Below are 27,500 nucleotides of genomic sequence, written 5' to 3'. Positions count from 1 at the left end.
TGAGTTAAGCTAGCTGGCACTTGCTAACGGTTTCTTTCCGTGTTTTTTTTGTTTGTTTTTGTCTGTGCATAGTTCCCAAACACACCCCAAAGAGCTCAGGTCAAATTAGAACATTCACATGTCTGTGCATGGATTCCATCCATATTAACATTTTTGTTTCTGTACAACTGTATAACTGTACAAAACAAACACCATACAACTGAACTGTACAACTGTATAACTCTACAAAGCAAACACCATACAACTGGTTCGACCAGAAATCCCTGACTTCTCTACCATTAACTCCTGTAGGCCTACTAGTTTGTAAAAGTGACTACCGACGGCAGTTACTGTGTGTCCTGACTGGTACTGCTACTTCTAACTTCTAGGGCAGTCATGGGTAAGCGGTTAGCGCGCCAGACTTGTAGCCCAAAGGTTGCCGGTTAGACTCCTGACCCGCCAGGTTAGTGGGGGGAGAAATTACTGTAACCAGTACTCTCCCCCATCCTCCTCTATGACTGAGGTACCCTGAGCATGGAACCGTCCCATCGCACTGCTCCCTTTCAGGCGCCATTGGGTGCTGCCCCCTTGCATGGGTGAGGCATGAATGCAATTTTGTTGTGTGCAGTGAACACTTTTGTGCTGTGGAGTGCTGTGTCACAATGACAATGGGAGTTGGAGTTTCCCAGTTGGACACTTTCACTTACCTTGTTTTATGTATTTACTTCTATATTTACATTTATTTTGAATATTTTCTTTTTTTTCTGCGTCGTATGTTTCATAATGTAATGTGTGCTACTACCTTGCCCAGGGCTCACTTGAAAAAGAGATTTCATCGTAATTTGCTTCCCTGGTTAAATAAGGGTGAATAAAATAAGAATGAAATAAAATGAAAAAATATACTGCTTTCTGCCTCACAGAGAAGATCGGCCTGGCCAACGTGATCTTCAGCTACGCTGTCATGAGCTTCATCCTGCTCATCTTCATCATCCTCTTCATCCCTGAGACCAAGGGCCGCTCACTGGAACAGATCTCCAAAGAACTGGCCATGAAGTGAGCGCCAATAACACACACGCCACACACACATACCAGAAACCAGACACCAGTTTTTATGGTGACATCTGATGACACGTTTTTGACATCTTTGACAATGTTTTAGAACACTGTCATCAGATCTTTCAGCGTAGTGTAAGACATTGTGACTGTGAAAATCACTTAAAATTGCGATTATTTTCATCTCTGGATACATTACAAAATTACACGATTCCATACTGACCCTAATGTTCATCCTATGACAAATTTTCAAATGATAACAGATTGTTGTTTACACGGTTTAACTTTATTGTTATTATTATTATTATTATTTTACTCCTCTCTAGAAACAACCTCAGAGACAGACTGTGTCCATGGCGGACTCCAAAGACCGACACCTCGCTGGAAACAAAGACGCTGAACTCTGTATGACCCTCCAGCTGGGGACAGAGACCAAGACAGCAAAAGACTTTTTCACGTTTAGCAATTGGCCTCCTTTTTAAAAGGGGGGCGGAGGGAGGTTGTTGTACACAAACAGTTGTGTATGTGTGTCAACGCCAGGTGAAGGGGGTGGGGGTGGGTAATTAAATCATCGGTGGAGGAGAGACAATGGTATTGGTTGAACCCTGGTGAGGTTCTGTGCTCTTGCATACAGTATGCAGGCTGAGCTGGTGTTGCAGTCAACTGCCAACTGCAATACAACAAATCATGACATGCTGCTGTTCTTTTATCACTAATATGTGTGTGCGTGTGTATGAGAGAGAGAGAGAGAGAGAGAGAGAGAGAGAGAGAGAGAGAGAGAGAGAGAGAGAGAGAGAGAGAGAGAGAGAGAGAGAGAGAGAGAGATTCTGCCAAGTATGGAAATCAAGTACTGGTAAAATAAGGCCATAGTTAGTAGGCACCAAACTACTTGGATGACCAATGATTGCTGGATAATGGTACTATTTTATCTTCATTATGTGAAGCAGGAGGGGCCCTTTCCAATAAGACGGTCTCTTGAGATTGTCAGGAGGACATTTCACACTTCCAACTTTCCGTCAATGAATCCACCAGCAGCTTGATAGCAATAGCTGAACAGGCTTGTTTTTGTTTGTTTTTTGTAATTGATTTCTTGATTTTCATGTTGACTGTCGACTTTTCCACAATCATGGACTCTGTTTTTCCTAGTTCAAGCCTCTCCAGAACCTCCTTGCCCCGGAGGTACTTTTTTGTTTTGATTTTTTTGCACAAAACATGATGAATGCCTGACCTTCTTGTGTGTTTTGCTTCTTGAAAATGAGAGCCCTTGCAGGGGTCAGCCCATTGGTCCGACAGCCCTGAAGTCAGACAATAAGCCATACATGAGCATTACGCAGCTACTGGGGTAGGCTAGGCTACACGTGGGCACGTCTTTTCAGACAAAAACATGCCTTTACTGACGGTTAGGTTGAGTACAGCGATTGTCAACAGCCTTATCTGTAACGTCTGACTGACAACGAACACCCAGGTTGCTGTCAGATAAACAGAGCAAGGTTATGAAAGTGTGGCCGGGTCTTTCACGAAAAAAAGCAAATTGGGACAGGATTTCAAAAGCTACAATTCATGACATTTATAGGAACTTTATACTTTTTTATTACACAATCACAGACGCTGGCCTTGGCCATGGCACAAACGGCTAAGGTACCACCATAATGTTGCGCCAGGGACTCAAGTTTGACCCTATTACTCTCTCAAGCTCACTTCCTGTCTATTGTCACACTATCATATCGAAATAAACAAAGTTTTTTTTAACTACTTCATGTTGCAGATCACAGATGTTGAAAGTCTCCCCATATTTGGAGCGGAGTAAAGGTGGCAGCAATGAAGCTGGGGCAACAGATTGCTGTTATGGGGCTAGCTTTGGTCTAATGGTTAGATGGGGAGTTGCAGCTTCAAATTCGTACCAATAGGAAGAATGCAGGTGGCCTCCCACAGCCTGATCCATGGCTGAAGTGCCACTGAAAGTTCATAAAGGTTGGAGCAGGCTTCACCCAACAGATTCTTCTTCTTTTTAGGGTAAAAAAACCCCCAAATTGACCAAAATATTGTAAAACTGAAAAGTTAGAGGAAGGCAGAGCACCAAAACGAGTCTGTGTAATAATAAAAGAAATGTATGCATGGTGCGACCTTTTCTTACTTTTTTTGAATTGCCAACTGTGCTCCAGGGATTGTAAGCACAACCCTGCATGTAAATAATTACATCATAATGGATAACGTACTGTATGTCTGTTGTACAAGTATAATGGAGCTGAGACCACTTTTCAGCCTAGACAACCAGAACCAGTTTCACAATGGGCACAGTCAGCAAAGATCCTGGAGTGGCACAGTCACTGTACAGTGTGTAGTGTAGCGTAGTGGTAGTGGTGAAGTAGGGAGGAGTATGGGAGGAGCCTTTCTCAAAAGCATATTTGCTAGCCAGTTAGCAACCTGGGTAGCTGCCAATAGGAAATTGCATTGCAAACTAACAAGAAAGTAGCTAACTTAGTTAGCAACTACTATGATTTCGAGAAAAGCACCCCATATCAGATCAGGGGAGAAAAAACTGTCTTCAAACTGTCTTCAAACCGGGATCAGTAAACATAGCAACTGCCAATAGACTGTGGGTTATACACTTTTTCTTAATTATTTTTATTCATTTTTAAAATTTTCTTACAAAATACAAAAATTGAAACATTACATTATACTAGTATGTGGCCCTCCACAGAGTCCAGAGCAGGGAGTTCGCCCCAAAGAGTTAGCAAGTAGCAACTGCTGCGTTCTCAACTCCATAGCTCTGCTCTGCTCCCCCGAGGTCTACATGCTTAGGGTCACTCCTGTCCTGATAGATCGAGTTTCAAGTGTTAATAATAATAATCGTTAAGACAAGTACATTAACATTTGACACGGCCGAAGTGTGTGGTAAAATACAGATAAAATTATCATTAAAATGACATAAAAAGAAAAAGGAAAATACAAATAGTCACATGTACTACGTAGTCTAAGATAGTCGTATTATGGACGGCGATGGTTGGACAGTCAGTTCAATTTGTTTTTTAAAATGTCTCTCCAGTTAAACTCTCTCTCTCTCACACACAAACACTCACACAACACACACACACACGTTCACTCATACACACGTTCACTCATACACACAACCATCACAAGAGACTGGCGATTCCCCACTACAGTATGTCCTTTAGAGTTCGCTCATAATTGACAGCAGAAACACGTTGTTGTTGTTGACTGAAGACTTCCCTTTCGCTCCTCTCCGCCACGTACCATAAAGATCAGGGCACGGCCTCACTCAGTGCAGAGTTCGATTCAGATATATGGGGTTTTTTTTTGTTTGTTTTTGGCCCTGCCCCTGTAAGGTGTGACTTGAGGGGCATGAGTCCAGGGCAGGAGTGTGCAGCAAGTCTCAGTGCCCGCTCCAAGCAAGCAGGTGATTCTGTGCCCAGAAGAGGCAAGCCTCTGTGCGGATGCCAACCCCAAATGGTGGGTGTTCGTTGCAGCAAGTCCCAGGTCTCTTCTTTTTGTGTGAGTGCCACTGCCAACCCAGCCGTTGGGTAGTGCAGCCAAGTCCCAGGCCTCGTCTCATGGCAGGGGCAGAGATGCCGTAGTTGGAGGGCATAGTCAGATACGTCAACAAAGTAACAATTAAAAAAAAAAGAAAAAAAGTATTTAAAATGGACTTGAACACACATTACGTAAGGTGCTTTCCTGTGTGTGTGTGTGTGTGTGTGTGTGTGTGTGTGTGTGTGTGTGTGTGTGTGTGTGTGTGTGTTCATCTCAGTGCTTTGGTTTGTGACATTCAAACAGTAGCGGGTAGATCTGTTCCACTGCAGTGGCCACATTTTGAACATTTGGTCCTAAGGAGGGTAAAGAAAAAGAACCATTAGTAATACAGTAACTACAAATGTATGTGACAAGCATCACCTTGTACTGTATAGTGTGTTAAGCAAAGCATGCACATGACTATTGCATTATCAACAACTATGTTGTGTGTCCATGTTTACACGTCAGGCCATATGCTCTTTGTGAAAGTCTCACAGATCTCAACCGCATGTACTCTCGAAAAGGAATGAAGAAAACGCTAATAACAAATACAACTGAAACCTCAGAAATGTCAAACACTGTGTCCTAACGGCAAGGGACATGATCGACTGAATGCAACAATCCACAAATCCGTTCCATTGCACTATTTTCCGTTGGGCTGAGCTAACTGGACGTGACAAAAGCTGACAGAGAGGACAGCTGACAGGAGAGCGACAAATCGTCGTTAAAAGGTATTTTGTTTCTATTTTTAAAAGTCGTGTCATGCGGACACTGATGGTCGATTTGTAGTGCACACATCACCACAAAGGTAGAATGCACAAATGATTTTGCCACCGTCAGTTGGCCGTATCACTTGCACTTATATGGTGCAATTCACACGCACACGCCTACACACATACAGATATGCTCTCTCTTTCTGCGCCTCTCACAGAAACCACTGTAATGGTCATTTTGTCAAGCTGTTTACAAGCGTATGTGGATATTTTTTAAATCGCATCGGTTTTGGCCTTTCGTTTACACGTAAACGAGTTTTAGAGGGTGTATTTCAAACCTCATGTGTATTTAATTTTATCCACATGTCGTATTTACACGTAAACAAATAAAACATCCAAATCTAAAAATATCCACATACAGTACGTGTAAACGGCGTCAAAGGCTTGTCAAACACCTGTGTTGCCTTAGACAAGTGTGTTCCATGAGTTGAGTTGACTTGAGTTGAGAACTTAAGTGTAATCAACTCATCTCAACTGGTGGAACACACCTGTCTGAGCCCGCGCTTGTCTTGGCTACTGGGAGTCCCAGACCACCCTGTCCCACCCAGATATTGCACAACAGGGGTATAGGCCAGTAAATCTAGCGTTTGACCCGGGACAAATTGCAACAGTAATCATTCCAGGGTTTTTGTAATCCCTGTATGTCTAACTAACATATTAAAAATCTACAGCTTTATATTTAGTGGAACATACTTTTTTTCAAGGTCAAAGTTGCAAAGACAAAGATTTTTGCAAATATGCAAATGAGATCACATCTACTTAAATGTGTGATAAATAATGCAACAACGGGCAAAACATAAAACAAATTGCAAAAGTAATGATTCACACTTTTTATTGATACTTAATCCACCCTATATCACATATGAAAAATCTACCTTCATCACTTTAGTGGAACATACTTTTTTAAAGGTCAGAAGTAGCAGATTTCCAATGCATTTTGCCATTTAGTGGGTAAAATCGGATACTTTTGACCTTGGGAAAAGTATGTTCCACTGAATTGATGAAAATAGATTTCTAATATGTGATGCAGAGGGGTTGAATGAGCAATGTAATGTATGAAACATTACTATTGCAATTTGTTTTATACTTGGTCTGTTACCACAGATTTTATCACATATTTCAGTACATATGACCTCATTTGCATATTTCATCATCATATTTCAGAAAACGTGCAATACAAAAATTGTTTGCCTGAATGTGAGTTACCAACTGTGAAAGTTTCAAATGAATATGTCATAGTTTAAAATGTTACCCTATTCACCTTTTATCTCCTATATTGTCTGCCTATGGAGAAATGAATGGGAAATCTGCCAACTTTGACCTTGAAAAAAAGTATGTTCCACTAAATAGAAAGCTGTAGATTTTTAATATGTGATACAAGGGGGTTTAAGGATCACTTAAAAGTAGGAACCATTACTATTGCAATTTATCCAGGGTTCGGGCCTTTTTAGAGCTAGATTGACTGGCCTAATACAGCATGCGATGCAGGCAGTGTGTAACTGACAAGCCCTATCTGAAAGGCTGCCACACATTCAGGGTGACTCTCAAGCCTCCAGAGTTCTCGATTTACATAACCTCTAACTTCTTGACCCTAGATATTCATTCTCTGTCTCTCTTTCTGTCTCTTTCTCTCTGTCTCTCTCTCTGCCATGCACACAGGCAGACAGGCCAGCAAGGCCATTTGGCTCCAACCTAATTCCATGGGGGCTTTAATCACTCCAACTTAATTTAATTACTCCAATTTAATTACTTCAACACTACATGAAATAAAGCTGTTCATGACATAACGCTATAAAGGCAACCCTAATCTGCAGGTTGAATGCTGAGACGGCGTCGGCCTATCACACAAACATTCAGGTTCAATAGCCTTAATCTGCATACAATGTACAAACTCACTTAAGCTAACACTTAAACTGCATACACACACACAAACTCACACTCTCTTGAATAACCTGATTTCCACGGTTTAAAGCTGTAATCCACTCTATATGACCACATTCCACGTCAGGCCACCCACACAGACACAGACACAGACACAGACACAGACACAGACACACACACACACACACACACACACACACACACACACACACACACACACACACACACACACACACACACACACACCGCCCTACAAACTAATCATATATTAGCCTTTTTTATCTTGGGTAAGGTCTATTTCAGCTTACATAACACTTGGTAGAGAAGGGGGAAGTTAACACGTATTTACAACTATACAGTGAGATAAGTTAGTTGTAGTGCGCGCGTGCGTTTTCTTAGCTGTGGAGGTAATGCCACAAATTCAGTGATAACTGATGGTGTCTGTGTGTGTGTGTGTGTGTGTGTGTGTGTGTCCTACCTGTGAGAGTGATGCTGCCGGTGGAGAAGATCTGTATGGTGGCCTTGAGGTGTTTAATGCGGTACGACGCAGCAGGATGGATCTCAGGCTCATAACTGGAAGAAGAAGAGGAAACGCATACACACACATACACACACGCACGCACACGCACACACACACACACAATGAGATCTCGGAAGAGTATAACACAAAATGGTAGTGCGCAATGGCGGAACGATTGCACACAGGGCCCCAGGGCAAATCACTGATAGGAACCCCCAAACAGCATGCCAAGTTCAAGAGGGGGCCCCCACCATCAATATGGGAGGGCCCTGGGCCCTAGGGAAAATGCCCTGCTTGCCCCACCTATAGTTCCACCCCTGGTAGTGCGTGTGTGTGTGTGTGTGTGTGTGTGTGTGTGTGTGTGTGTGTGTGTGTGTGTGTGTGTGCTCCCCAGCCCTGATCTAATAGAAGAGTCAAGGTCATAGACTTACGTATAAATCAAAGTATCCCATTGAATGCTCTGTTCCATTTTTTCTACACGTAAATGGCACGTCAGGGCTGCTCATGGTGCTCACTTACGGCTCTGTTAGTACCAGGAAGTGGCTTCCATAGCATGGTGTAGTATAGCCCATAATATACATCTTATTTCGCAGATTTACGTAATGTCAGCCAATTTTAACGAATGAATCAAAAATAAGCGAATTGTTAGCGCATGTATAGGAAAGAAAGTCACAGTACGTGGCAAATCTACCTCTGGGTACCCAGGGTGTCACAAGTCAAGTCAAAACGATCTATTCTCATTACAGATAAATAGTATACTCAAATATGTTGTTTGACTTTTGGTGCCTGGAGACATATACGCTGCATTCAGAATTTTTGAGATTTTTTTTTTTTTTTTTTAATTTCGGTATGTTACAGCAGAATGAACACATTCTAATGTAAGGGGGGGGGTCTCTTAGGGTTTAAATGCAACTTATTTCATGTTTTTATGTGCATCAGATGATAAGATATTTAGGTTTTTGTAGGCTGTGGGCAACTTTACCAACAAGGGCTTAGGCATTCAGCAGGCGTTTTTTTGCAAGTGCTTTAGGCATCAATGAGCCCGTTTAGATGCGCATCAATAAACCGCTTATGATCAGGTTTTTGGAGTTACCGGTTTATTCGAGCGCTCATGTTAACTGATTAAACAGTTTTCATAATCGATTTATTGCCGTTATCGGTTTATGAGAAATCTGATTTGCACAGGTAGGTTTTTGGCTAATAAACTGATTTCTGAAGACATGTATCCAGCATAATCGGGTTATTATCAGGCTATTGACATTCTAGAAGGATAAGTAGCCAATCACAAGCCTTAAATTCTAGCTTCATATCACACACTTTATTGGAACACAGGCAACCGACAGACTGCATATAGCAGCAATAAACCGTTTACTCCAACAACCCTGTTTATTCCAATAACTGCATTATTGTGGTAATGTAAACGGGCTCTGTAATGTAAAGTGGCAAATCAACATCTGGGTACCCAGGGTGTCACAAGTCTGAACAGACACTATACATTCTCATTACGGATAAAGAGTCCCGTGGCACAGTTAGGGCATGTTGCCAGACCACATCATTCTTCTTGGTAACAATATGTTCTCGATGGATGACAAAATAAGACATTGCCCAATATCTACCGGAATATGTCAGAACAACACTTCTCAGGAACAGTTGTCATGTTACGTTTTTTACGCTTGGTCTCAAATCCCCATGACGTCTTGGTCTCGCAACACAAAATATTTGTCAGAATTGAGAAGTTTCTTGGCGTCTTCAGACTATACAATGTTGTGGGAAGTATTTTAGACAAAACAATAGCACAATACTGTTAAAATTCCATGATATTCCCTGACTGCACATGCAAAATGCTTAAAATCCATTACTTTCCATGACTGCAAAAACCTTTATTGCATTTCCATGATATTCCAGGAATTCCATGACCAGTGGGAACCATGTGTGTTTGAGGAGATTAAATGTACCGAACAAGAATGCCAAGCTCGTCCGACAACATAGACGATGATAATTGCACAACCACCAGAACTATTATCATCACAAGCTTGTAAACATGATGGAGCATACACCTACTGCCACTCCCCAAACAAAAGAGAGGATCCAAGCTGTATGACATTTCAGTATTCATGATCTTTCTGTTGCTGTGCCTGAATATTGATTGCTAGTCAACACTTCCTGCAAGAGTGACGCAAGACAGTAGCCTAGCTGAAAATGTAAAATGGAATTTACTATTGTTTGACACCAGACCACCATTACTTTATTTGTAATGACATCTGTGCCATTCTGTACCTGAGCAAATCCGTAAACAAGCATGCATAATATCATGTAAACGTGTGCCTTGGAATATGAACATGATAGAAATCACACCACACTGGAAGCAACCTAAAGCTGTATAAAAGGTAAGGGTGCATTCGGAAACCAATGTTATGTCTCCACCCTGTCACAAAATACATCTGTAAATGTTTGTCTTCGGCCTTGACCAATTTGCCTTTGAGCTTTTCATGCACTGGCGTGCTGTTAACACTAGAGGACCCCCTCACACTGTTAAAAACAGGGCTTCAACACAGTTTCCCTACAGTCTCTTGGTAGAACAACCTTATTTAGATCGGCTAGCTATGTCATCCGTCATCTGCCCTCACAGACATCATATATGAAGACTAGATGCGTCGTCCGCGTTCCCGTCATGCAAGCCGAACGTCCGCGCATGGCGGCCATGTTAGAGCAGCCTGCTGGCTCAACCAGTTGCAGTGAGTTTTTGGTGTTGTATACTCTTCAGATGGCCATAATTCCCTCAAATGTATTTCAATTTTCGAAAGGGTTGGTTTTTTACACAGTATAAAAAATTCCAAACGAAAGTATATGTTGATACTGCATAGTGATGCATATTCACATTATTATTATATTATATTACATTATATTATAATGTTCATAGGTCTAAAATCATGTATAATATAATTCAGTAGGCTTATTCAGGTAATTAAATAGACCCCATAAACAAATGCACAAAGTAATCTTTTATATTTTCAGTAAAATAACAAATAAACGTTCACTTTAGTCTACATTCTACTTTGGTTTCGACAGCTCCACCTTGTGTTCAAAATGAGTCATGACGCTAAAGCCATCCAGATAGAATTAACTTGTTGCGCTGTAGGCTACATCTCTCTTCCAGTACGTCATCTCTGTCGTCTATAATTTGATGCAATGAATATATCCATGCCGTCAACGCAATGCACAGCAATGATTAAAATGTGTATTAGCTGTAGGTCTATCTATTTTTTTTTGGACAAATAGGCCTAGGTTAAGTGGGAAGCATAGGCCTATTACTCTCCTGGGCGTTTTACCCCAGTCTACACTTAAGTTTTAAGGAGCCCTACCATTTATAAACACGTGTCAATATTTCAGCGAAGCAACAGAATACATTTTTAAGTATCCCAACATTTCAACTCTTCACTTTACTTCAGGTGTAACGGAGGGTCTGTGGAGAGTTTAGGCTGCTCTAATATGGCCGACCTGTGCGGACGTGCTTGAAATACGCGATGACGTATCTAGTCTTCATATATGATGTCTGTGTCTGCCCTCTTGCGGTGTTCCAAAACAAAGGGTGCATTCCAATATGCAATCTTGCGTCCTCCACTTGTGCTTGTGGCCTCACGTTTTGCTGATGCCTCACGTCCGTGGAGAAAACAATTAAGTTTCCTCACTGGGTCATTTCATGTGAAATCAGACACTTTGGGACCCGACAGACACGGATTTCAATCATACTTGCTGTGCCTGTTTAGTAGCAAGGTAGCACCCCAGAACTGCATTTGTGTGAATCTGACACCAATATTATGGGAGAAACAGACTAGCAAAGGTTTACATATGAGGGTAGGACACTATACATTCAGCCTTGATTATATCAGTCAGTGTAAGTCACAAAATGATGTCTGAGGTGTTGGTTGAAAGCTCTTTTCTGGCTCTACAAATTACACACACAGCATGGAATACAACAACCTTTAGAATATGAATATGATGCATTGAACAATTAAAAATTGAATATCAAAAAAACGTATATTTTTAAATGGCCGGTTTCTTGTCTAAACATAGCCTGTAAGGTCATAAACAACACCTGAAAATGGGGTGTTTGGTTCTTTATTCATTTCAGAGATAATGGGACATAAAGGTTGAAATGAGTTGTAATGAAGTAGTAATAGAGGAGTGTCAGGGACATGGCTGGACTGGCCATCTGGCATAGCAGGTATTTTCCTGGTGGGCCCTGCACCCTCGTGGGCCTCTATGTCGGGTACTCAGAAACTACACAGCTTCTGCCCATTGTCAATGGACACAGTGGAAGCTAGACCATTTTCAGCATTCAGAGAAGGCAGGGTTGAAAGAATAAGCTCAGTAAAGGTTTTTTTTAAATGTTCAAGCATCAAAGGGTATGTTGTAGCTGTATATGATGTCAACTAGTGGCTAGCATGTGTTGAGGAAGGTATGCCAATCATTGGAGAGGTGAAACTGAACTTCCTGCATCCTCATGGACCATCTCCATCCTTCACATATTCCGATAGACATGCTGTCATGTGATAGTACTATGGTATTACTATATTATTGCGCAAACTAAAGAAGGCAAGTGCTACACCCTCCATCATGACAACATTCTACAGAGGAACCATAGAGAGCGTCGTGTCCAGCTGCATCACAGTGTGGGGAGGAAGCTGCACGGAGAAAAACAGGAAGACACTCCAGCGTGTTGTGAACACAGCGAAGAAGATCATTGGAGTACCACTCCCCTCCCTGCAGGACATTTACACCGCACGCCTCACCCGAAAAGCACTGATGATCATCAAAGACACAAGCCACCCTGCACACAAACTGTTCAGCCTCCTGCCCTCTGGAAAGAGGTACAGGCGCCTCCGTTCCCGTACCACCAGGCTTGCAAGCAGCACGATGCATCAAGCAATCAAGATACTGAACACTCAACCCACTCTCCCTTCACTGTCAGCCTCTAGCCAGCCAGGCCACTGACAACGCTCCCCCCCCTCATCCCCACCACCATATCTGCGACTGAACATTCCACCTGCACTACTACATCTGTGACTGAACTTTCAACCTGCACTAACTCAAAACATACACATGCACACACACACACACACACACACACACACACACACACACACACACACACACACACACACACACACACACACACACGCACACTGCACTTTCTGCACTAAACCCAAACATACACACACTGACACACAACTCATACTCACACACATACACACACACACACACACACACACACAGGTACACACACACAGACGCACACCGCACTTTCTACCTGCACTAAACACACACACACACACACACACACACACACACACACACACACACACACACACACACACACACACACGCACACACGCACACAAAACACATACAAACACACACACACACATACTGCTGCTGGTGTATTTAATAAAAACCTTTTTTTAATTATTTATTTCTTCAAATGCTACTATTACTATGTCAGAACGCTATAAAGGATTTTTAGAAAAAAGAACAACAAAATACCTCCTCTTAATGTATGTTCTCTACAAGTCTTCTGTTGTCCAGTCTTGCACTTTGAATGTCTGTATGAGCAATGTCTACGTCCATACTGTCTATGTCCATGTATGAGTACTGTCTATGTCTATACTGTCTATGTCCTTACCTAGATTAGTCTATGTCTGCATGGGAGAGCAAGAAACGCAATTTCAAATTCTTTGTATGACCAGTGCATGTAAAGAAATTGACAATAAACTTGACTTGACTTGACTTGACTTGATTATTTTTGAGTCCCATTATCTCTGAAATTAAGTAAGAACCAAACACCAGCATTTCAGGTGTTGTTCATGACATTGCAAGCTACAGTTTAGACAAGGAACTGGCCATTTTAAAATATATATTTTTTCGATATTCAATTTTTAATTTTTCAATGTATCATAATTCATATTCTGAGGGTTGTTGTATGGGTGCTGCTGCTTACACCATCTTTTCTGCACGTGTGCAAGAATTACTCGCATAAAAGACAGAGCGGGTGTCAAGCCAGTAAACTTCAGTCCTTAAGTTATGAGTGGGTTAGTTTCCAAATGATAATCCACCGCCAGCAACAAGGAGTGGAACTCTCACATGGGTGGCCGATGCATTGCTTCTTTATTGCTTGCTTTACATAAACGTGCTACCCATTTCTGCAAAAACATGCCGCACTTGTGGGTAGCACTTTTATCACTTGTATCTATGTAAAGCAATAACGGAGTTATTGCATCGGCTACTGGTATGCACAGGCTCCACTCCTTGCTCCCAAGAATTACTCTGGAGACAAAGTAATCTGGAAACCAACAGTTGCCAGCAGCACTTTCCAAAGAAACTGCTTATTTATGGCTTCCACTGACAAAAAGTTTAATCTAAAAAATGCATGAATTAGAAAATACTTTTTAAACATGACAACATGGTCAAGTAGGGTCTAAACTATTTACTTTGGTGTTTATTGCACCACAATGCAGTGTTTGCTGTAGCAACCCCTCTATGTCACTGACCACAAATCATTGCCTTGTGTTTTGCTTAGCTGTCAAGGATTTTGATGCTGCGTGTACTGTACGTTCCAGAATAGCCTGTTGTGGACTTGAGCATGTGCAGGATGGATGTTGTAGTCAGTACAAATCGCAAAGAATCAACTGTCATGTTTCCACCTCGGTGACATTATCTGCCTACGCAACTGCATCCTCGTTTCTGATTGGCTGATGAGGTTGCAACTAATTCCCTATAACCTGTCAGGCGTCAAACGTGCGACTAAGTTAGGTTACTAATTCTAAACTGCAGGTTGCTATGGCCAAAAGCCAGTCGTTAGTTCTATCGCATTTGTTTATCAAGTCGAGAGTCAGTCGTTAATTCTATCGCATTTGGTTGTCAAGCCAAGAGCCAGTCGTCAGTTCTATCGCATTTGGTTGTCAAGTCTGTCGCCCTAAAAGTTCTACTACATGCATCTGATAGAGGCGCGCCTGATTACGTGCGCACTAAATATTCTGCAGTTGGCATAATTCATTGGTTACAAATTTACAGATAGGCCTAGCAATAGATGACAAAAATACCCTGTACCGAAATTCTAAGCACCTGCCTCGCCATCAATTGTATCGAAACGAGTCACCTCGTCATCTGCTCCACTTCCATGGTTTTTAAAGGCTATTTCCCGCTGCCTTCCCTTTGGTATCTGAAAACATCCTTTTTTAAAAATTAGGCTACTCTCCTCTTGTGGGAAAGGAACACGTGTGAAAGGGGAAGGGAGAGTTATCAAAAATGACCCTAGCGTGGGGAATCTCTCTCTCTCTCTCTCTCTCTCTCTCTCTCTCTCTCTCTCTCTCTCTCTCTCTCTCTCTCTTTTACGCACGAAGTTCACAGGTAGCCTGTGATGATCAGCAGGGGGAAATAGAGGCGTGATGCAACATGTGTCGATTCAGCATGTAGAAATGCTTCGCAAGTTTTTGTTTTTAAACTTCCATCCCGCCGTGGTATATGGCCAAGGGAAAATGAAATAATCACAGCGTCGGCAGGCTACCAAACGAAGATTCTAGGCGCGTCAAGTTGGACGCCCGCACAGCAACATTCTATCTTGATAGAACATGGTTCCTACAACTTTACAGACGATAATAGATTAAAAAGTACCCCACCATAACGGCAGATAAGCGGGATAACGGCCTTCGAGGTCGACCGGTTATAGAAATTAATGGCTTGGCGGAGGCAACTTTGTCTCCGCGCTGCGCGCGTCGCCAAACTTCGGAGCCGCCGCCTCGCCATTAATTTCGTATAACCTGTCACCTCGTCGGCCGTTATCCCTTACGTAACTCACAGCATAATAAGGGCAAGACAGACATTATTATTATTTTCCTTTTGAGATTTCATCAAGGGCAACGGGTGGTGTCTTTCACAAGTTCAGTTCTTGTAACTCATTTGTCTGTCATCTTATAATAAAGGAAACTGACATATACAGTGCTGTGCTGATTTTTGCCCCCTTAGTGATTTTTAACTTTTTTTTTGCACATTTGGCACAATTTTCAGTTCACCAAACAAATGTATACTAACCCCAACTCCGATGAAGTTGGGACGTTTGGTAAACAGTGAATAAAATCAAAATGCTATCATTTTCAAAACACTCAATCTATTCATTAGATGGAGAATAGTGAAAAGACAACATATTAAGTGTTAAAACCAAGAAAAAATATTGTTTTGGGGGACATATGTACTCATTTCTAATTTGAGAAATCCAACACGTCTCAAAAGAGTTGGGACGGGGACAATAAATGGCAGCAAATGTCGAGGAAGACTAAAAACAAAACAAAAGACAACACTTAACAGTTAAATACATTAACCGATGAGATGATTTTATATAAAAAACAGTGTTAATTCCTATCTTGGACATGATTTCACCAGCTTAAATGGTGGGTGTATTCCTTGTCATGTTTTGCAATGTTTTCCTTTCTGTAGTGCTTACAGTGTGACAAGTCTTGACCAAAAACCCACCATTTTATCACATGCTGGTCCTTATGATGGAGCCAAACTGTTAAAACATAGTAGAGAATGCAATTTGACCTTACTATGTGGCAGTAATCGAAGATCTCCCTTCAAAATATAATGCATGAGTGGCTTTTCATGCTGTTTAAAAACCCATTTATACCATTCAGCACTGTATTTAACTCTACAGATGAGTGAGAACATCTTAACCAATGCACTACTGCATCCGCATGCCATCATGGAGGCTGACTTTTGAAGCTAGCACTAACACAAGTTGGATGGTCCATTTTCACTGTAGCACAGGATGTGCAATGCTCTATTATTGTCAAAAAGAATGGACTTCTACAATTTCTGCTGACTTCTGTAAGCAAAGGACAGTTTCCCATGTCTTCTGGGTCTATTTCAAGTGAGCTCAGGTGCTTAGGAGAATGTTAAACCCCTGTGTCATTTTCATGCATTAAGCATTCTTAATATGGTCAATTTTCAATAGCTCTAGCACTCCAGGAATTAGAGTGAGACTACAGCCAATATATATTTCATGATGTCATGAACCTATACAATGATTTTATTAACAAAAATATGTCTTATATACACTCAATCGTGGTAAATCAAAGGGAATTCAAAAATGTATGTAATAACTATGGTAATTATTCCCTTTGCATCTTTAATTCTGAGTGACTCAGCCTCTCTGTGATGATCTTATACCTGGACACCTATATTGTCCGTCAGTACAATTCATTTTGAAATGTTCTTCTTTGTTGTTTTATCTTATTTGGATGTTTACTAAATTTCACTGATCCCCGTCCCAACTCTTTTGAGACGTGTTGGATTTCTCAAATTAGAAATGAGTACATATGTCCCCCAAAACAATATTTTTTCTCGGTTTTAACACTTAATATGTTGTCTTTTCACTATTCTCCATCTAATGAATAGATTGAATGTTTTGAAAATGATAGCATTTTGATTTTATTCACTGTTTACCAAACGTCCCAACTTCATCGGAGTTGGGGTTTGTACATTAAAAAAGAGTGACCCAGGCAAACATTAAATGCAGTTTTGTATCTGTGATAAGGTATATTATTTTGGACAACTGTATTATATTTCACAGCTGCCCAAGCCTGTTTGCTAACAAGCCTTTCAAATCAAGATATAATGAATAGAACCTGTTTGACAATGTGTAGTAGGTCATAACGAACCCATGATAATTTACTGTGAATGGACTGCATTTATATAGCATCTTTCAAATGCTGACACGGGTACATCTTAAAGGTGCACTTAACTTTTATGCTGTAGTTTATTTCCAGGAAAACGTACTGTACTTTGGTCATACTACTACCTATTAGTTTATTACTCAAAATATTCATGAAAAGATCAAATGTGGCAATAGACATCCTACAGAGTGCACCTTTAAAATGACTTCTGAATCTAGCTGCACATTTTCTTATGAACACAAATTTTACGCAATCCACAGGAATTGTACCCCACTGCACTGTCACTCTGGGTCACTAGATGCTCCCCCTGTCTAGTATACCGTATGGCCAAAGAGGGTGGAATTTTAATAAAGAGGAATCGAAACACGCCCACCCAATGCAAAAGTGTGTGCTCAAGTTGGGTCTCCTAAGGCGTTGTCCCCTTCTTCTTCTTCTTTTTTTGAGGTGTTTGCACAAGACGTGCGCTACCGCCATCTAGAGCGCTAAGGGGACTTCATTTATTCTCAACCTCAGGACTCCGAAGGTCCCCTAACCGAAGGTCTACTAAAGGGGCGTTCACCCGACATAAAGTGATACCGGAAAAGAACTGGCCTGACTTATCTCTCTCTCATACGATTCTCTGGTATCAATTTGATGGCCGCCATCTTTGTTCAGGGGTTATGCTGCTTGAATGAATTCTCAATTGCCAACAAGGCGATATACAAATCATCTTGTAGGTGTCAATAAGGCAGCATATTTGAAAACATTAAGAACCCAGTATCAAGCTGACAGTGCCCGAGGCTAGCCATGGCAAAAGGCTTAACGCGCCATCTAGTGTTCTACATCTCTTACTGCAGGCAATGTACAATGTACTTTATTGCAATGCAATACATTATATTGCAGTGTAGCCTTGTGCAATGTGCTGTACTCACTCTAATACAGTTTCGGTCTCCCTTACCTGGCAATTGGTCGATTGTTCTTGGTGAACTGAACCAGATGGACTTGGAAGGGCATGGAGCACACAGCCAGGACGTTCACGACCTTGAAGGCTGAAAACCTCACCTAGAAGCACACAAAGACACACGATTACCAAACAGATTGTTCATATTTTAGCTTTACTAACAATCAAATAGCAAACCTGACCACTGTACTCCACCGGAAGCTCTGCAAAGACCGAGCAGGTTGAGGAGTCCATCCATTTTGAATAAGTATAAAATACGACAATCTCAGAAAAAGCTTATTCACTCAATTCCGTACACTGCATTCAGGCCCTAGAGATTTGAGTTTTTTTTTTTTAATTAAAAATGTTGGTATGATAGAATGATAGCTGAATGAACACATTCTAGTGCAAGATGAGGGTCCTAGCTTTTAAATGTGACTTATTTCATGCTTTGTGTGCTTTGCAGGCTGAGATATTAAGGTTTTCATAGGCTGAGGGCACTTTTCCCAAAAAGGGCTTGGGCATTCGGCAGGTGTTTTTAGCAGGTGGCTTTAATAGGTTAAAGTGTGTGGCTGAAAGGGATAATTGGCATTACAGCAAACAATGGTAGAAAAATACCACAACAGACCTTGAAGCCCATTTTCTGCAAGATGCGAGCAAGCCTTCGGGCTCCCAACTTGGCATCCTCCTCACTAAAAAAGAGACACACAACCACAACCACAACCACAACCATGCATGAACGCACGCACGGAAACACGCACACGCACACACATACATCTACAGTTTAAGATGAGAAGGCTATGCCAATCAGTCTGGAGTAATACCTAATAAACAGTTAGTTGTAATAGTTATGCATAGTTAATAGTTATAATTAATAAAACATAGGGATGCACTAATACCGATACTGGTATCAGTATCGGCACCCGATACTGCTCATTATACTCGTACTCGTACTCGTCAAGCACTTGCCGATACCAGGAACGATACTGCTATTACACAAAACAATGCAAAATCTTGTCACGTTCTGTGCACCTGAAAGCAGCATGGGAAAAAAGTGCCACCTCATACATTTATTAACATTTAAATCTACATGGAAATGGACAATACAAATATCACAGGTGGAAAAAACTAATGTAAGTTATTAATATTAACTTAGCAAATTGCCTCACCTTGTGGCGCCAGTGCAAATTATTTTTCCTGAGGACCAGATAGAAGCTGTGATCTTGGGCTTACGCAACTTTATCAACACTTTCTGTGACAGGAAAGCAAGAAAGAAAGAAAGGTGACATGTTATGAAGTGTGACTGAATCATGGCTGCAGTGACACTACATGAGGGTTGCTGACGCTTAAAGGACCAGTTTGGTCAATTTCAATATGCTGTTGTATTGCCCACGCTACCCTTGACTTGTCAGTACCCGGTGATGCCACATTTTTCGGCTAAGCCCTTTCCGAGATATGAGCTATTCTAATGGGGGCAGCGTTTGTTTACATTTTTTAAAAAAATTGAACATAGGCCTACTCCAAATATTTTCCCAAAAGGTACCGCTGTTGGCTAGTGGTCTGCTGATGTTGTATAAGCTTAACCTTTCGGATGTTTTTGGGAATAAATAAAAATGCTTTTTTAAAATGTAAACAAAGTGCTGCCCCCATTACAATGACCAGATCTCGGAAAAGGCTGAAGAAGAAGAAAAAAAAACCCTCAGATACTGACAAGTCCAGGGTAGTGTGAGCATTAAAACTGCATGTTGAAATTGACTGAACTGGTCCTTTAATTGTTCTTAGGTGAAAACTTACTAGTTATTTTATGTGTGTGACAATATGTGATGACATTGACAAAGGTAACTACGAGGGGCGGCCGGCCAGCCTTCATAAGCGTCCCCACAGTTATCTTATTTTCCTACATGACACCTGAGCCTGATCTTAATGCACACCACTTCATAGTCAGCGAAAGAGTGTGGTTGTGGTCTAGCTGGCAATGTTGCATTACACACTGTACGTTATGACCAAGTAATTGGGTAGTTCTAGATGTAAACACAATCACTTGAAACTTCAACAGAATGCACCCGCAAGCAGTGCTCACCTATGCAGAGCCAGAGACTAACGGGAGGATGTGCATGGGCACTAGACAGGGGCCTGCGCAGCACTTACTCTTTAGTTACTCGATATAGCCAACTTCACTAAACATGTTAAGTCAATCTCACCCCCACTTCTGGTTTGTATATAACATTCAGTCCTTCAAGCGCTATGGTCCGCAGATTCAGATGACATCTGGTTCTGAAGACGGCCACGACATTGGTGATGATGATGTCCAAAGCCACATCGCTACCTGGCTCCATTGAGACGCCTTATAGATACACCCTCCGGAGTTCACGGATGTGCATGCCACGAATTTTAGACAGGAACTGCAACTGAACCACAAAACAGAAATGGCAGATGCACAATGAAATGAGTGCATGCCAGTGAAGCACTGACCTGTATGCAGTTTACCGTTACCTAGTAACAAGACAAAAATAACGGCAGTTGTTACAACATAAATAAGAGTTGAGCGAGTTAGGTACTGAAACGTTGACTGATAGCGTGGGAGTGTGTCGCATACTATTTTGTGTGTCAGATGATAAACAAAACGTACCAGTACGCTCCTTTGACTTCAGAAGGCTTATAGGTTGTTTCTCTTCGACTGCAGCCGAAGGTTCGATTTATGCTGCTGATGCTGCAGGTGCCTTCTCGCGAAGGCTTCTCGGCAGCTTGTCTCGAGGTACCATGGATGCCTCTAACTAGTTGTCCGCGTCCATAAGACAAGGGTTTTAGATTCTACACACAGCTGAGGGGTGGTCGCCTGCTGAAACACTGTGCAAAGCATATGCTACACGTAAGTTGAAATATATTAGTCGCAGCAACACAATGGTTATTCATTTCAACTGAATAAAATGGCTGGTAAGGCACAAAACAACCATAGAAAAGAGGTGTTGCAGTGTGCCATCACCCAAGTCGTAGGCTATAACCCCCTGGATAGCTTGTAGCATTGCTCACAAAGAAGGGCTGTTCATGTCAATACAATGTAACGGAATGCTAACTCGGCGGAAGAAGTGCGAAGGTTCTTCAAATAATTTGCATTGTATGAGTACCATCATATTTGTTCGGGAATAAGGTAAGCAAGGGTGACATTTCGTCTTGTGCATTACACTCATACTTTATCAACTACTTGTAATAAAATACCCAAACACGGTGGTAGTACCAGTGCAGCTATGTCCATTCAGTTGTTGCAGACAGTAGTTCTATGCTATCTAGCTTACTAGCACAGGTCCCAGTTGCAAGATTCCGCTGAGACGTATGCTTGATATCGCACACTCACTGTAATTGTGAAGGGATGCATCACCATGGGTAAAAATAGCGCAAACTCTGTTAGATGATTTTCCTGCATCAGTTTTCACACTGCTGCAAAACCCACTAGGTTTATGTGTAGGGAAAACAGATAAGTCTGAAACGGCCTCTGTTTGGGTTGGTTGACTTCTTACATCAACGACTGTTCCACCTCTGTAAAAGACAAGAGTCGGACTTCGACTTTGTAGCAGAAAATCCTACAGCGACATCTTGCGGACACAATGTTGTGTGCTAGAGAAGTCCGCCTGCTTTTCATCTATTTTTTAAAGGCTTTGCACTCTAAACTTTAGGTGACACCATCTTGCAAGATAATAGGATTAAAGTATTTGTAAAACAGAAACAGCCCAATGAAAACTGTTTACTTCTAAACGAACAGATTTCTGATTCATCACCACATGCAGACGTTCTGCAGGCCTTTAGAGTTCCACCTGAAGCCTGCCAAATAAGCATCCAGCGCAATGTCTAATGGGATTTGCATTTGACACCCTCCTCTCAGGGAAAGTCTGACTGTGTGACCTCTCCTGGGTTTACAGTGAGATCAGTGTGAAAGCCTGTGTTTATTTTCTCTTGTCTCGCGTCCAGTCAGGTCGGACCCGGTCCCGTCCCGTCCTGAGCAGCTTTTGTCCTGCTTGCCTCGGACGGCCAGCACCGCACATCTGGGGGCCCCTATAGCCGCATTGTTTGTGGTTTTGTGGCCTGCTGGAAGAGTGACCGAGGAATCCAAGTAGCCGTCTCTGACATGTGCGAGTGGTGGTCATTACCGGTGAGGGAGCCCAGCTGGGTGGACGGACGATGAATGGGCCATAAGGAGCCGTCCCAGAGAGCCACTTGTGAATGAGCTCACACTGCGGAAGGCTTTGCCACGTTTGGCAGTTATTTGTCAGGCTTGATTTCCTCAATGGGGAGTCAGGACGTCTTTTTCAACGCAAAAACTTGTGCTTTGGGGAATAACAAAAGTAGCTGCGTGGGGTGCTTCTGTCTTCTGTCCGCTGTCTTAGTTTTGTCTTTGTGTTTATCTTCCTCCATTCTTACCTCCTTACTTAGCCCATTGCGACCCCCCACCCCTCACACACACACACACACACACACCGTCCTAATTTGAAGATACTCGCAGAGATGCGCGCGCCGCACACACACACACACACACACACACACACACACACACACACACACACACACACACACACACACACACACACACACACACACACACACACACACACACACGCACACGCACTGCCTCCGACTGGACATTTCCCAAACACAACAGTGCAGTCACTTTAGCATGATTCACTGCTGTTGTTGTGGGTCCTACGCAGATACCAGAGCATCTCTTTTTTTTGTTGGTGAAATCTCAAGGGTCTCTCCTCGGGGAGAATTCAACATGCCTGTAAATAAAATAAATTCCCACTGAAAGCCACCCCCCCCTGTTCAGACGTCCAGGACTGTTTACTATAAAGCCTGGAGATTTAAAGCAGGTTCACGTCTGAAGCGGGACCACAAGCGACGATGCCTTTTGTGCTCCTTTTCGGATCTCTTGTTGTAACCTCGCGGGTAGCCCCACATCCTCAGGAGTGTGTTTATAGACCATAAAAGCATGCGTCATTTCAGAAAGCTCTTCCTGTGGGGAATAATACGCTATTCATTAAGCTTCGGGATACACAAACACACAGCACACAAAAGCTAAACACTGCGATACATCACTCTTCATAGCTCTCTCTCTGTGTGTGTGTGTGTGTGTGTGTGTGTGTGTGTGTGTGTGTGTGTGTGTGTGTGTGTGTGTGTGTGTGTGTGTGTGTGTGTGTGTGTGTGTGTGTGTGTGTGTGTGTGTGTTCATTTATGTGTTCGCTTATCTGTTTCTTTTATCTGAGACTGAGAGCTTTGTATTTTGTTTGCCGCAGATGGACACCGTAAATGCACTTTCCTCAGATATTTCTGGATAATTCTCTAGAGGGAGTATACCTTCCAAGTCCTTGCATTTTTCTTGAGCAGCAATGGTATCAATGAACCACACATACATGTACGTTAGTTATATACCTGGCCTTGCGGTGGCCTAATGGTAGGGCACTAGGTTACCACACTGGCGACCCTTGTTCGATTCCGGCCTGGGTCATTTACAGATCCTTCCCCATCTTTCTCTCCCCACTTATTTCCTGTCCCTCCTCCACTGTTCTGTCAAAAATGACGGCAACAAAGCCCTAAAAATATATTTAAAAAGTAAAATACCTTTGTCACATTTCAGACATGTAATTTAGTGCTTCCCGGCTGTTCATAAGCAGTGCCTGATACGCACATGACCTTTGACCTCGGATAAGACCAATAATCTCAAAAAACAACAATTCTTACATCTTACTTCCTCTGGATAACATGACCTGGATGGCTGAATGGCTGGACCTGGATGAATACAAACCCGTAACCTGTAACACCTTAAAAAGGGGAGATTGGTGTGCAGACTTTATTTTCAGGTTTCTTTATTTTCAGGCCTGGGTCATTTGCCGATCCTTCCCCGTCTCTCTCTCCCCACTCATTTCCTTTCTCTCCTCCACTGTCCTGTCAAAAATAAAGGCAAAAAAGCCATGCGAAAAAAAAAAAAAAATAAATAAAAATAAAATATATATATATATATATAAAATTTTTTGAAAAGACATCACAGATATATACTGCACTGTATGGCTAACAAGATTGTATTGGTCAGGCATGTTGAGGACTGCCAGACCACAGGCCTTCTCTACAAGTAGGGACAGATTATGACTCCATGGGCCCCTGGGCCTGACAGGAAGAACGGGCCCCCTCCATGGGGGATTCAGGGTTTGAGGCCAGATGTGACAGTCTATGTTGTTGCAGGTTTGGGGAGTAGTCACCTGAGAAAATGAGAAAATACGGTTGTTAAAAGTGTGATTTTAACACAATATGAGAATGGAAATATAGCATAAGCTTGGGTGTCAGGGCCCCCTTGACTCTTTGATGGTATGGACCCCTGGGCCTGGCCCTGATAGGCCCAAGCAGTTACCTGTCCTTGTCTGAGGGTTGTGTTTGGGGTTAGTAGGGAGTGGTCTGGAGTGCTATCACTCTGACTCCATAGTTATGCGCACAGGGAAAGGCAATGCAGGTTGGCTAGAAGCTAATAGGATAGATGAGTGGTTCTCAAACTGGGAGTGAGGACCCCAAGGGGGGCCGTGGAGGTACTGAAGGAGGGGTCGCAAAAGGGACACAAACTATTAATGGAAAATCAAGCAATATTAATGGAAAAAAATATTAATATTGGATGTTCCATCAGTAGGCCTAGTTTGTCCGCTAAGGGTGAAACTATGGTGGAGGTTGGAGGTGGGTGTGTGAAAAAAAGTTCAAAAGGGGGTCCCTTCTGAAAAGGTTTGGGAACCACCGGGATAGATGATGAACAACAGAACCGCAGAAATCTGGACATCACGTTGTCTATTGTGATCAACATGGCGGATTCTGTGCCACATCTTATTAGTGTCTGAACCACCAGCATGGTCAGTGGAGTCTCCCTTCAGCTTAGCTTCATTTTGGTGCGTGTGACCTCTGTATGTTGCCTTATGGCTTGACTGAAAATGAACTGGACCCGACCGGATGCTGCTGTTGTGTTTGGGAAGACATCAAAGGGAGATGTCACACGTAAGGGATGAGGTTCAATGAGGCTGCCTCAGTGTAATAGTTTGAAATCCGTGCAGATTTGCAGCCCAGGTCTGCAGGATCGATCAATTCATGTGCTGTAATAGCCTTACACTAGGCTATTAGACGACTATTGTAGGCAATCACTAGCCTATTAATTAGTGTAATTAGTGGGCTAGTAATTGCCTATAAAAAGCTAGCCTGGGCCTGCACCTCCTAGTGATACGCAACACATTGGAAGTTGTGGAAACCATGAAACTATTAATTATAATAAAGTTGAATGAGCTTATAACAGAATAGGTGTGCTGGAAATAGTTGTGAATAAGTGAGACCAATTGCATTCATTACAATATACGTATAATTACATGTATTACATTTGAAGACATGTTTAGTGATTGTTTTTCCTGGCCTATTTGAAATCAATACCAAGTAGGTTTTTTCTCGAGTCACACAAGAAAACAGGGATAGAGGGAGACAGTCTGCTTTTGTGAGCAGAGCCATTATAGCACATGGAAGGAGTGACAAGGAGAATTTGTGCGTGCCAGTCATGCTACAGAAACAATTTTGGAACCCAGCAACTTGGCGGGTCGGGAGTCGAACCGGCAACCTTTGGGGTACAAGTCTGACGCCCTAACCGCTTACCCATGACTGCCCTAATAACTGCTTACCCATGACTTCATCTACCAATACTAGGTATGTGCTTTTCGGTTTACTTTTTATGAAAAATAAACATGTTGGTTGGGACCAGTCAGTCACATGAAAACAGGCAAACAGAGCGAAATGGAGAAAAAGAAATTCCCCATTTTTGTGATTTTTATTTTTTACAGAATGTGCAAATTGAAGTTTTGGTGCTTCAGAAAGCAGTATCGTTTCATCTACAAACATAGGCTACATTCTGTCTTTAAAAGAGTTTCTCTCTGGGCAAGAGAAACTTTCAGAACTGAATTCTCTGTTTTCTATTTTAAGAGGTGAACACATTCAGAAGGCCACACATTCCCCCTAGATTATCAGACTTACACGGGTAAGATATTACATAATTGTACAGCTTAGAATCTGCATTCGTAGAACCTATAATTAACTCCCATATGCCCCTGAGCCTACTTGCGGCCTGGTCACATTTATTCAAAAATTGGTTAAAAAACACTTCTTTGTTGTGTGATCATTGCCTAGCAATGAAAACCTCTCCTCGCTGAAAGCTGTTCTTAGTCCAGAGCCGGCTGTCTAACAATATCTCAGGGTCTTGAGAATGGTGTTCTGCCGATACATTTCAATGACACAGATGGTCGGTCAAAGGTTACCACTTAGCCTGGAGATTCTCATGCACCTTCCATGTTTAGCTGCTGCAGCATCTCTCACACAGAGAATGTCAAGGATGCCGGTCTCTCTCTCTCTCTCTCTCTCTCTCCCTCCCTCTCTCTCTCTCTCTCTCTCTCTCTCTCTCTCTCTCTCTCTCTCGTTTTTTTTCTAAACAAGTTGTTAAACTTTGCAGTTCTTCTCATTGTCAACCCACTATGTCTCATTCCTCACAGTTTATTGTAAGATGGTTAATCTATACAACACTCTTTCCTCCTCTCTTTCTTTCACTTTTTTCTGCCTCATCTCATCCCATCTCATCCCCTGGGCTACTCCAACCTCCACTCCCCCTATTCTCTCAGTATTCCTCTAACAATGTAGCATCTGCTTTGGCACATTCCCATTGGGTGATGAAAGTATTGCAACAGGCTCCAGCCTTTTAAACTGTCCTCTCCAGCAACCCAGAGAGAGAGAGAGAGAGAGGGAGAGAGAGAGAGAGAGAGAGAGAGAGAGAGAGAGAGAGAGAGACAGTGAGAGAGAGACAGTGAGAGAGAGACAGTGAGAGAGAGAGAGACAGACGGATGGATGGATGAATAATGAGATTGAGATAGAGAGTGCCTGGATGGAGCTGTACTGCTCATCGAGAGCACACCTGCACACTCTTGCTCTGGTTTACACTGGCTGGATGATTTAAAAGGACATAGATTTATGAGGCTGGAGAGGCCTACGAGGCCTTAGGGGGTGGTGGTGGTGGTGGTGTGTGTGTGTGGAGGAGACTGAGGGTAGTTGTGGAGTAGTGCTGGTGGAGA

General features: G+C 42.3%; 2 protein-coding genes across 3 annotated transcripts in view; one reads left to right on the top strand and one right to left on the bottom strand.

Moving 5' to 3' along the window:
• Positions 1 to 3,979, top strand: part of slc2a12 (solute carrier family 2 member 12) — a 16,006-nt gene extending 12,027 nt beyond the window's left edge. For both annotated transcript variants that reach the window (XM_063223474.1, XM_063223475.1), the window contains 2 exons: positions 900 to 1,032; positions 1,359 to 3,979. In XM_063223474.1, the coding sequence (XP_063079544.1) occupies positions 900 to 1,032; positions 1,359 to 1,443 (218 nt within the window). In that variant the 3' untranslated portion in view covers positions 1,444 to 3,979. The remainder of the gene's footprint in view (positions 1 to 899; positions 1,033 to 1,358) is intronic.
• On the bottom strand, positions 3,628 to 21,900 carry tbpl1 (TBP-like 1). The gene is made up of 8 exons (XM_063223476.1): positions 21,737 to 21,900; positions 21,014 to 21,231; positions 20,586 to 20,792; positions 19,554 to 19,636; positions 19,013 to 19,076; positions 18,403 to 18,506; positions 7,696 to 7,790; positions 3,628 to 4,877 (listed from the first exon to the last, which is right to left on the bottom strand). Exons 3-8 carry the CDS (start codon positions 20,718 to 20,720, stop codon positions 4,798 to 4,800), a joined length of 561 nt encoding a protein of 186 aa, XP_063079546.1. The 5' UTR covers positions 20,721 to 20,792; positions 21,014 to 21,231; positions 21,737 to 21,900; the 3' UTR covers positions 3,628 to 4,797.
• Positions 21,901 to 27,500: the final 5,600 nt, after the last annotated feature.

This window comes from Engraulis encrasicolus, chromosome 18 (assembly GCF_034702125.1).
Source record: "Engraulis encrasicolus isolate BLACKSEA-1 chromosome 18, IST_EnEncr_1.0, whole genome shotgun sequence".
In the NCBI taxonomy this organism is placed as follows: Eukaryota; Metazoa; Chordata; class Actinopteri; order Clupeiformes; family Engraulidae; genus Engraulis; species Engraulis encrasicolus.
Note: the sequence above shows the minus strand (reverse complement) of the source record. Positions and strands in the feature narration are given on the sequence as shown.